This window comes from Elgaria multicarinata, chromosome 13 (genome assembly GCF_023053635.1).
Source record: "Elgaria multicarinata webbii isolate HBS135686 ecotype San Diego chromosome 13, rElgMul1.1.pri, whole genome shotgun sequence".
Lineage (NCBI taxonomy): Eukaryota > Metazoa > Chordata > Lepidosauria > Squamata > Anguidae > Elgaria > Elgaria multicarinata.
This window is the reverse complement of record NC_086183.1, coordinates 31,942,843-31,955,053: the sequence shown is the minus strand read 5'-3', so window position 1 is coordinate 31,955,053 and position 12,211 is coordinate 31,942,843. Positions and strand designations below refer to the sequence as shown.

The 12,211-nt window shown below is 44.5% G+C and overlaps 1 protein-coding gene across 1 annotated transcript in view; it reads left to right on the top strand.

The window, feature by feature from the left end:
- The first annotated feature begins 5,787 nt into the window (after positions 1-5,787).
- The window catches only part of MEIOSIN (meiosis initiator), a 31,146-nt gene continuing 24,722 nt past the window's right edge, over positions 5,788-12,211 (top strand). The window contains exons 1-6 of the mRNA XM_063139760.1: positions 5,788-5,864; positions 6,355-6,445; positions 7,323-7,422; positions 9,151-9,282; positions 9,817-9,910; positions 11,976-12,079. Of these exons, the coding sequence (XP_062995830.1) occupies positions 5,788-5,864; positions 6,355-6,445; positions 7,323-7,422; positions 9,151-9,282; positions 9,817-9,910; positions 11,976-12,079 (598 nt within the window). The remainder of the gene's footprint in view (positions 5,865-6,354; positions 6,446-7,322; positions 7,423-9,150; positions 9,283-9,816; positions 9,911-11,975; positions 12,080-12,211) is intronic.

The following is a 12,211-nucleotide window of genomic DNA, read 5'->3' as shown; positions in this document are numbered from 1 at the left end:
GGACTTCTTCCCACAGCGCAGAGTTAAATTATGGAACTCACGACCACAAGATGTAGTGATGGCCACCAATTTGGATGGCTTCAAAAGGGGGTTGGATAAATTCCTGGAGGCAAAAGCCATCAATGGCTACTAGCTTTGATGGTTGCGTGCTGTCTCCAGTATTTCAGGCAGTAAGCCTGTGTGCACCAGTTGCTGGGGAACATGGGCGGGAGGGTGCTGTTGCACCATGTCCTGGTTGTTCATCCCTGGCTGATGGCTGGTTGGCACTGTGTGAACAGGACTCTTGGTCTGATCCAGCATAGCACTTATTACGTTCTTAACTCAGCTTCTTTCTGCCCGAGGGCTGCGTTCGATTGTGGAGAAGCTCTTGAGGTGCGCGTTCCTGTGGCGGGCAGTTCCCAGGTCAAGAGGCAAAGGTGATGGGCCCAAAATACAAAAAAATAGCAGCCGTTGTAGCTTAAAGGTCTTACTGCCGGTAACTAAGCCTTACGAGAGGCATTTCAACCTTTTCCAGTGTGAGGGGCGGGTAGGGAATGCAAGAAAGGCAGGAAACCACCCAATGATCAGTGGTTGTGGGGAAGGGGAAGGGCGTGGTCATTTCGGGCACCCTGGAGGGCTGCCGGCTTGGTGCTCGGGGCCTGAGGTTCCCCACCCCTGTGTTAAAGACACAGGTAACCTGCCAGAAAAGAAGTTGGCCACCCTGTCTGCCCTAGCATAGAATTCTGAAGGCCACATCAGTTCTCCACCTCGGAAAGGTTAGCAAACGAGTCTCTTTTAATTTCATTTTATTTAAAAAAATATTTACTTTTACGTCAAACAAGCCCATAAATCTCTTATCGGGGATGTGTCTGATGAGGGGGAAAAATCAAAGCCTTTGTGAAAAGCTTTTATTGAATGGATGGCTCATTAAACCCGTTAAGCTTCTAAAAATGGCGAAGGGAGCAGTAGATACAGAGACTGGATCAATAAATACACTTTCTTGGCAGGAGATCGTGAGTAGAACCTAGGAGATATGAGCTGGGCTAAAAAGGCAGAAGACACGGCCTGCTTTCATGTCCGAAACTAAATGTGTTGCTTCCTTTTTCTGTCTGTGCGATAAAGCTCAGAACTGGATTTCTGTTTGTTATGCAGTTCTGGTCTATGAACACTGCTATTGCCTTGGAGAGCTAAGTCAATATTGATTAAATAAACACCATACATTATGTGGGAAGAAAAGAGGAACAGGTTTCCAAAGAAATTAATGGAGCAGGGCGAAGACGCCAGCTATTTGTATAGCTCTTTCCCCCTCCCTGAACATGTTATTTTATATACTTCTTTTCCATCTTTCAGTTCACAAATGTTTAGAGGTAGTTTAAAAATAATAATCTGGAAGGTTTTTTATTATTAATTTCTCGGTAATATTGTTTTATGGCCATTATCTGTAAGCCAACTTGTGAGATTCCCCCCGCCCTAAAGGCAGGATATAAATCTGTCAAGAATTCCAGAATCCGAGGCAGTAAACCTATATACACCAGTTGCTGGGGAACATGGGTGGGAGGGTGCTGTGGCACCGTGGTCTGCTTGTGGGTTCCTGGTTGACAGCTAGCTTGGCCTCTGTGTGAACAGAGTGCTGGACTAGATGGACCGTCGGTCTGATCCAGCAGGGCTCTTCTGATGTTTTTAAGAAATAAATAAAATAAACATTTTAAACCAGGGGTGTAGAACTTCTTTCAGTCCTTGGGCTGGATTATATTCCAGAGAAGCCCTCGGGATCGGAGTTCTAGTGGTGGGCAGGGGTGTGGCAAAAGACCAGGGGAAAAGGACCACCACATTTTTAGCCTAAAGCTCTTACTGACAATAATTGAGCTGTAGGAGAGGCATTCCAACCTTTTAGAATGAGGGATGGAGTATTCGGAAAAGCCAGAGATCTTCAGCTCTCCTACCCTCTTCCAAATCCAATATTCCCTCTGAGGGAGATGAGAGGGGGAAGCAAAGCCATTCCACCAGCACTGCTGAAAAAATATTATTTTTCCTCTTCCCTCTCCATCTCTTTTTCCTTGTGTGTCGTGTCTTTTAAGGTTGTAAGCCTGCGAGCAGGGACTGTCTTCTTTGACTGATTATGTGTAAGCTGCTCCAGGAGCCCTTTTGACTGAGTAGCAGCATGAAAGGCCTTTAATAAATTAATTAATTACAGAAACAAACAAACAGCATATTAATGTTTCGATATATATTGACTTTAGACTTGTTTAGTAGCAAAATACTACCTTCTTTAGTGCCCTGCCCCCTTTCTCTTAAAAATGATCACCGTCTTGTCTAGGTTGCCAACTATGACTCCGTTTTTTCCTGCCCCTGTTCCTGTACCTTAAACAGCTCTTTGACAGGCAGATTTATTTATTTATTTATTCATTCATTTTTGTTAGCAGGCGAAGCTTTCCTCCAGGCTTCACTGGCTCAACTCCTAAGTGTCACGACGTTTGTTAAAGGCACAGGAACAAGGGCAGTATAATTCCCTTAAGACGTTGGCAACCAAGCCCTCCATCCAGCCGATTGCAAGAGGAGGGCAAGAAGATCACAAGCTGAATAGGAGCCAACAGTGCGATATGGCTGCAAGAAAGGCAAATGCTCTTTTGGGCTGCATTAATAGAAGTATAGCTTCCAAATCGCGTGAGGTCCTGGTTCCTCTCTATTTGGCCCTGATTAGGCCTCATCTAGAGTATTGCGTCCAGTTCTGGGCTCCACAATTCAAGAAGGATGCAGACAAGCTGGAGCGTGTTCAGAGGAGGGCAACCAGGATGAACAGGGGTCTGGAAACAAAGCCCTATGAAGAGAGACTGAAAGAACTGGGCATGTTTAGCCTGGAGAAGAGAAGATGGAGGGGAGACATGAGAGCACTCTTCAAAGACTTGAAAGGTTGTCACACAGAGGAAGGCCAGGATCTCTTCTCGATCCTCCCAGAGTGCAGGACACGGAATAACGGGCTCAGGTTGTTTAAATGGCTGCTGCTGTTTTTATATTGTTTCCATGTCTCTGATGGTTTTTAAATTTTGTATATTTTTAATGTTTACTGTTTTGAGCTTTTGTGAACCGCCCAGAGAGCTTCGGCTGTGGAGCGGTATATAAATGTAAATAAATAAATAAACAGGACGTCAGATCCATTTTCCTGGACATCAGGAAAAACTTCCTGACTGTTAGAGCAGTACGACAAGGGAGGTGGTGGGCTCTCCCACACTAGAGGCCTTCAAGAGGCAGCTGGACAACCCTCTGTCAGGGACGCTTTAGGGTGGATTCTTGCCTTGAGCAGGGGGTTGGACTCAATGGCCTTAGAGGCCTCTTCCAACTCTGCCATTCTATGAGTCTATGAGAAGAGGGCATCCGTATAGCTTCAGCGGCAGCTCTTGAGCATGCGTCCGAGAACGGCGCATGCTCTGTAACGTTCCCTAAGGGAGGGGGGAAGATCTTTGACGAGAGATTGTTGTTTTTTTGGAACGTTACGTCCTTTCTTCTGCCCCGCCTCCTGCCGCTGAGGTGACCAACCAGCAGGCCCGTCCACGCCGCTCGACAGGCCCCGTCCCCGACTCTCAAGGCCACGCCCCCTCGCTTTGCCCCACCCCTGGCAGCGGCCTCGGTCGCGCGCCCCTGGATTTCGCGGGCCCCGGGCTGAGGCGGGCTCGCGCTTTCCCCTCCCCCACCTTGCCTCTCCCTTGCTCAGCTGTAAGCAAAGGTCTCCCTGAGGGGAAAAGATAGCGCTCGCCTCCTCTCCCGCTCCCCTAATTAAAGTATTTTATTCCAATTACCATTATATTGGAAGGATTCGGATTCTCCTCATCAACCTCTCGCCTTCCTCATCCTTCAACTCCCCCCACAAATACTCCCATTCAATCCCTCTGGGTCAAATCCCGTCCTTCCTTCGTATTCAGAATAACCTCTTCCAATGTCCCCATTAAATTTCAAGAAATCGTCCCCTCAAAAACCAACAAACCATCATTTCCCTCACCTGAAGAGCCAACTCAACATGAAAACCCAATATTTACCCTTTCCTGCTCATGGCACTGCCTTGATGGCTTTTTAGCAAATAAGGCAATATAAAAGGGTTAATAGTAAAATGCTGAATAAATACGATTCTATGCCACTTTTAAGTGAATGAAAACCGGCTCTCAAAACTAAATTTGAATGTCAAGAAATGTTTTACCCTCCCCAGTGCCTGTTTGCTTTCTCTTCCCCTCCTTATTGTTTTATTATGGTTTTATTAGAATGTAAGCCTATGCGGCAGGGTCTCGCTATTTACTGTTTTACTATGTACAGAACCATGTACATTGATGGTGCTATATAAATAAATAAATATAATAATAATAATAATAATAATAATAATAATAATAATAATAACATATACCTTACCGCTTTTCATCATAAGAGCTACCCATTAATTTCTCCCACCTCAAAATCCCTCCCCGTTGACTCCCAAACCTTAAGGAGTATCTCCTTGCCCCAACCTTGCGCCCACCTACAATTTTAAAGGGGGGAAAGATTCCCCTTACCCTCGAAGGGACCCCTACAAACTACAAAAGCCTGATATCCTTCAGTCAGACCCATTAGCACTCCTCAGTCATGCCAAGGAGAACCCCCAAATTTCTCCCCCTTCCACAGGCGTCCCTCGCATAGGACTTTGCTTCCAAATGGGAAAATCCTCTCTAAACCCAAAGGAAAACTTCCCTCTTCACTATTACTGCATCTAAACTGTTCGCATTGCCCCGTCTTGGGGAGAGCTATTTTCCGCTCACACTGGATCCCAGGAATGAACCCTGTTCCCAAATATCTCTGGGAAGAACCCTAATTGAGTCTCAAGAGGCCAAAGTCTTGAGGCCAAAGTCCTGAGTACTTCTCTTGCTCTAACCTTCAGGTGCTAACAGCCAAGGTCAATGTCCCTTGGGGAGATTGGGAAGGTCAGCTTTCCAATGGACTCTTCAAGCCCATGAGAGGACTCTCATGGGGGACCCCAAAAAGAAATCCATTTATTAATGCCCCACAATGTCTCCTCTCACTAGCCCATCCAAAAGGCACTCCCCCATTTCCCCATGTCCTTTGGAGAGACCTTGTCGTTAAGATTCCTCAACCTCGACCACCATTTTGAATCCTGTCATTGCTGTTCTCTATACACGGACTCCAAGCCCCCGTTCATGGAAGTTCCACTCCATTGCTCCCCTCACACTGTTGCCACCACAGGACTCCCATTTGCCCGTTTCCCCTTGACATTTTAATTTCCACACAACATACCACATTACCTGTTTCCCTTCGTCAGATCCCAAAATGGAAGCACTGCAATAGCTGTGGTTTGTTTTGCCTGTATTGGGAGTTGGGATGTTGTTCTCAGCAGCTCTTTGAAAATAGCATATTTTAGGTCTCTTTGAAGATAGCATATTTTAGGTCAAGCCTGCACAACTTGTGACCTGCCAGGCCAAATGCAGCTCACCCCCCATGTATTGCAGCCTGCCAGGGGTTTGACAGCTGCCTTGTTATTGAACTCCCAGGCAGAGAGCAAAATGGTTTGAGGGCTCTATCAGTTTTGTGCCTCACAAGTTATGTAGGGTTGTTTTACATTCAGCAAGTACTCTGTATTCACCCTGAAAGAAAGGGAGCATTCTGTCTTCTGCGCTTCTTTATAGAGCATATTTTATTTGTTTCAGGTTTCTCCCACCATTTCTCTGCTGTTTATACCACCTTGTCCTTTCTCCTATATGTTAACTTTTCCAACACTCTCTTCACTTCCTTTTTATAGAAATTTCTCTTTCCCCTCACCTCTCTCCATTATAGATGTGGGACCAAATTGGACGTGTTTGCCCTGAGGAATTGCAGCCGAACAACAAAAAAATCAAACAGAATTCTGATAGGTGAGGGGGCCGAAAGCAAAAAACTTGGAAACTGTCTTCCTTTAAACAACAAAAAAGAATGGCAATGTAGCAGTAGATATGCCTAGAGTTTTGCTGTAAACATGGATGTGACTGTTGCATTGATCCAGAGTCCTGTATGCAGAAATGCCTCTATGTAAATGAACTAGATTTTGTTTTCTGCTTTTGCTAGACCTGAGGGAGGACAGAAAGCAATGAAAGGGAGTGAAACCACTTTCAAGTCTGTCTCTGCATCATTGAAGTTTAGAAACTTTAAAATTAACAAAAGAAAAGAACACTTATGCGGAATCTTTTGCTTGGGCAGTGTGACAGCAAAATCCGTGTAATCATGTTTGTTTATTATTATCCAGTTACTGTTAGAAAATAAATGCCAGCAGGCATTTGCAATTTCTTTTCATTTGTTGTAATGCTTTTTTAGCAACTGAGTTTGGAAGGAAATGTCTAACAGCATCTCCGCCTTTATTCTCAACAGAAGAAAGCACAATAACTATACCAGCACACTTAAAGAACTGGCTGAGATGTTGCCCATTCCTTTGCGGACAAGCTACAAGAGGTTAACTAAGGTATCATACCACAGATTTTACCATGTGTATTCAAGAAGCTTTTTGATGATGATGTCTGATTAACACAGCTAAAAATTGGACTTGGGTTTGCGGCAAGTTTAATATGTGCAAAACCTGGCTCTGCAGTGCTGCTGTTCTCAAATTGTGTTCTCAAAGTGCTGGTATTGACATTTAAAGCCCTAAATGGTTTGGGGCCAGGTTATTGGAAGGAATGCCTCCTCCCATATGTACCTGCCCGGACCTTAAGATAGGGTGACCATCAGAATTTCAACAGATACTGTATGCATACAAATGACACCTGCTGAAAATCCCATTTCTCTACAACTGTTAAGGATACAGGAGCCCTGTCCTCCTTTTCATATGGTCACCTTACTTAAGATCATCTACAGGGGTCCTTCTCCATGAGCCCCTGCCAAAGGAAGTGAGGCAGATGGCTACTAGGAGGAGGGCCTTCTCCGCTGTGGCACCCCGGCTGTGGAATGAGCTCCCCAGAGAGGGCCGCCTGGCGCCTACACTGTACTCCTTTCGTCGCCAGCTGAAGACCTTTTTATTCTCTCAGTATTTTAACACTTAATTTTAACTTAAATTTAAATTTTACTGTTCTAACTTTGTATTTTAATCTTATATCAATTTTGCTGCGTGGTTTTATCCTGGTTGTGCTTTTTATACTGTATTTTTTGTATTTGTGCTTTTAACTTGTTGGTTGTTTTATTATGGTTTTAATTTTTGTGAACCGCCCAGAGAGCTTCGGCTATTGGGCGGTATAAAAATGTAATAAATAAGTAAATAAATAAATAAATTGTACATGAATAAGAACTGCTAAAGTTCCTCTTCCCACTCCAGCTCATATTTGCTTTGCATTCTTTGACTTGAACAGAAAGAAATTCTTCTCCGAGTCCTTCATTACATTGAACACCTGCAGGCGAGCATTGATACGGCCAGATCGCTATTCCAGGTCCGTTGTGAGGAGCAAAAAGGTAATGCTGTGCAAATGGAGCCAGGAAAGACAGTATTACTTAACAGGAAATGTTGTGAGTGTCATGGAGTAAAAAGAAGGAAAAGCATGCAGCTGCTAAAAGGTTAAATAACCTGTCACAGAGGTCTGTCCAAGTATGATCAGGAGGTAATGGGAGAACGGCTGCCCAAGGGAAGCCAAAGAGTGAAACAAGGTAGCCTATAGTGCAGACTTGTAAGTAGCTGCTCTCCTGGTTGTCTGTGGTGAGTAAAACTTACCTCCAGGTGAGTAGGCAAAAAATGTTTACAAAAGTTGGCTCCCTGATGTCTTTGAGCTACAATGACTGATACAGATATACAAAAAGCAAAGCTATCCATATTGGCCATAAGCAAAATTTCAAAATCCATATTAGTAGAATACCTTTATTAGGCCAACCTCTGATGCCATGTTTCTCGCCTGCCCAAGGGCCTCTACTTCCCTTGCTCGGCTCCGTCCATTTTCTTCTGCTGCCCCTTACGCCTGGAACACTCTTCCAGAACATTTGAGAACTACAAGTTCAACCGCAGCTTTTAAAGCTCAACTAAAAACTTTTCTTTTTCCTAAAGCTTTTAAAACTTGATGTTGTGCAGACTTTATACTGTTAGTTTTACCCTACCCTGTGCCTGCTTACCCTACCCTGTGCCTGTTTGCATTCTCTTCCCCTCCTTATTGTTTTACTATGATTTTATTAGATTGTAAGCCTATGCGGCAGAGTCTTGCTATTTAATGTTTTACTCTGTACAGCACCATGTACATTGACGGTGCTATATAAATAAATAATAATAATAATAATAATAATAATAATAATAACAACCAAAAGATCACAAAAAATGAGTCTGTTTTCGAGATCTCTAGATCTCAGTCAAGATGTTACAAGTGGGGATGGGATGGACAGAGGAGGAAAAGAGAAAAAAGAGCTGGCTTGACATTGAAGTCATGGTATCGGTATGATTACAATCATGGAATGGAAGGGGAAGGCTCTGCAGACATTCAAGGAAGGCTCTAGCACAGGGGAGGGCGACCTCTGGCCCATAGAGGTTGTTCCATCTGGCTTCAGAAGTTTCAGAATTCCTCCTGTGGCAGCACGTGACCTCCAAGCCCTACCCCCTTGGAGGAATCGTCGTTGCCATCCCTGATCTGTGATTGAAAATAACAGCAGATTTGCATGGTTGCTCAACTGAGGGGCTGTCTAAATGGCATCTTTGCCCTGCAATGACTGTGAATCGGCGCTGCATTGGTTATATGACGCAGCTGCTGATTCGCTGCGACTATGGGGCAAAGAGACAAAGATGCCCATTGGAAAAGTTGGGGACAGTGCATAGTTAACTATGGAATTCACTACCACAAGACAGAGTGATGGCCACCAATTTGGATGGCTTTAAAAGGGGGTTAGACAAATTCCTGGAGGAGAAGGCTCTCAATGGCTACTAATCCTGATGGCTGTTTGCTACCTCCAATATCAGAGGCAGTATGCCTATATACACCAGTTGCTGGGGAACATAGGCAGGGGGGTTCTGTTGCACTCATGTCCTGCTTGTGGTTTTCCCAAGGGCAGCTGGTTGGCCATTGAACAGAATGCTGAACTACATGGACCCTTGGTTTGATCCAGCATGGCTCTTCTTATGTACTTAAGAAATGTTGACATCTGCTAATGCAGAGGATAGAAAAAATAGAAATACCTTTATGACTTGAACTGCTCTTTCTTTAAAAGCAGGAAAATCTGACCAGATGGTGATATCTGCCCTAAAGAGAGGACGAAGAGAAACTACTCCACGGGCAAAGAAAACCAAGCCACTGGGTGTCTGCAAGAAACCCAGGAAGAGGAGACGTACCCGCAAATCAGGTCGGGGAAGGATTCTGCAAATCCCTCTTTGATGTGTTTCAATCTGTGGCACTTTCTTTCCTCCTTCCTCTGCATGTTTGGCACTGCACAGTGTCTCTGATTCCCGCAACTCACACCCAATAGTCATGGGTAGCTTCAGTTTGCACAAGATTTTGTTCCCACCCCGCTCCCATGACCTATGAGGCTGATGGCAAGGACCGAAGTGAGGCAAGGGCAGGCTGTGGATTGGGCACAACCCTTTTGGTGCAGGGATGCTCTGAAGTACCTGCAATATTCAACTAAGAGGGAAAGTAACTGGACTTATACACCTCCAGGGACAGAGAAGGGAAGTGTGTATGTGTCAGGGGGCAGGGGTGAACTTGAACCAAGGAAGATTGAGGGAGCAAATGAATGCTAAACTGCTGGGGTTTTCTTACATTTTGCGCCATGCAGTGCAAAAGTTCTTGACTCTAAAGCGCCTGCTGAAACAAGGCAGACGGGCACGGTAGCCAAGACTAGTCTCCTCCCAGATGCTTGTATCACTTGTTTTTGTAGAACGGCAAGGAGTAAGCAAGAAAGCATGCAAGTGCCTTGCTCTGGAGACTGGAAAGAGCTCTTCCCAAGCTCATGAACACAAGAAGGAGAGCCTGTCTGCATTGAGAGATGTGTCCTCTATTCTTTCATCCTCCCAGAAGCAATCACCTTCTTTTCCCAGCTTCCAAGTTCCAAGGCTAGATTCTTACCAGCCTGCAAGTGCTACCTTTCTAGACATCACCAAAGGTGGAGTTTCATTCCACACTGCAAGTACTTTCTTTTGTCTGTTTTTGGCCAATCATTTTTATTGGGAGACCACTATAAGTTCTGTTTTGAGCTAAGCAGAACTCTTCTTTAGACAGAATAGAATGAGAGCTAGTGGGTTGCATAGAGAGAGAAAGATGGGTTACAAATGTAAATGTTTTTGGTCATTTGAAGTAGATTTCCTCATCAGGCATGCCTAAGGTGACCCTATGAAAAGGAGGACAGGGCTCCTGTATCTTTAACAGTTGCATTGAAAAGGGAATTTCAGCAGGTGTCATTTGTATATATGGGGAACCTGGTGAAATTTCCTGTTCATCACAACAGTTAAAGCTGCAGGTGCCCTGCCCTCTTTTAAATCTGGTCACTCTAGTATAGCTCCTGCGGCTTTAACTGTTGTGATGAAGAGGGAATTTCACCAGGTTCTCCATATATACAAATAACACCTGCTGAAATTCCCTTTTCAATGCAACTGTTAAAGATACAGGAGCCCTGTCCTCCTTTTCATAGGGTCACCCTAGGCATGCCACACTTTGACAGCAAGCGGGCTGGTCTCTGCTAAACACACTGTCCTTAACTGGTCTGATTAAAAAAAATATCACCCTGAATTATTTGCCTTTCTCTAGAATTAGTGTGGGAATTAGTCTGGAAATAGTGTGGCATGTGCTTAATTCTCCCTCTCCTCTTCCAAAATCAACAGAATATAAAAGTGCTGAACTTTAGCTGCTGGACTATGCTCAGACTTTTAAAGAAGAGCGTTTCAAATATATGAAATATTAACCTGTGAAAAAGAGAGAGAGAGAGAAAGGATGCATCCTTCTAAAGGATGTCCAGGTTTGGGCTTTATCAGACTTTGAAAGGGAGCTCTTAATGTTGGGAAGGGGACACTAGAAACTGTTCTCTGCGTGCTGTTCCTGTTTGTACTTGGCTGTAATAAAATTTGCTTTCTGTAGCTCACAGAGCATGAACTAAATAGGTTCCAAAAAGCTTAACAACTTTTCCCTCATTCCTTGTAACTGTTATTGGCAGATTGGAACTTGGGTAGCAACCATAAAGAAATCAAGAACGATGCTGATGTGTTTTCTGTTTGTGCAGCACAAGTAGGTTACAATGAGCTGCGTCAATACACCGAAGTGCCTGCGCATTCATTGATGGGGTAGGAGCAGAGAGCAGATAAGTGGCATATCATACAATCAGGTTCCTGTGAGGCTCTGTGTTCAAACTAGAATTGGGCAAAGGCTTGAAGGCCAGGAGCATTGGCTTTGTCCACAGACTCATTTTGTGAGACGCAGAGCTTTTGAAAGCTCTGCTACTTCCTTTTATTTGGTTCTGTCTTGGCTCTTTCACAAAACTCAGCATAAAGATGTGGCAGTTAGGGTTAAAGAGCAATTTGTCTGCATCCCTATTTATGCAAGACAAGTTGCCTACACTGCATAATATGGTGTGTGTGTGGGGGTCTTTAGTATTTGGGGAGGAGTGAATAAAGGCTACATGGTGTGTGTGTGTGTGTGAGAGAGAGAGAGAGAGTGAAATTGAGCCCCTGTGCCATTAGATACCTAACCAATGTAATATAGAAAATTGCTTTATACTGAATCAGATCATTGGTCTACCTAGCTCAATACTATTGACACTAACTGGCAGCAGTTTTCCAGGGATTCTTTCCCAGTCCTACCTGGAGATGCTGCCAGGGATCAAACCTAGGACCTTCTGCATGCAAAGCATGTGCTCTACCATTGAGCCACGGCCCCTCCCTAATGTAAACCAACAACAGTCAATTTGTCCAACACTGAAAGGCATACAAAAAATATATTAAAAAATACCATAAGCCCAAACTGTGACCTTGTGTCCATGAGACCCACCCACCCTCCCAATTAATCTGGCATCTTACCACCTGGTGACTATCCCAATTGTGCTTTCAGACAGGAACTGGTGTATTACCATTCCTCTTGTGAGGAAGAAGAGGAAGAAGGACCCAGAGCCAATCCTTGGCTCTCAACCCAATCCCCTGTGACTATCTCCCATGGTGAGCTGCACATGAGTCTGTGGAAAGGCCCAGGACAAGGCATTGCCGGAGAGTAGGGTGTTGGGACATTGATGTAAGGAGGCTGAAGGGCCAGGAGGGGTGAAGTTCAAGCTGAGGCATGCAGTGCAATCC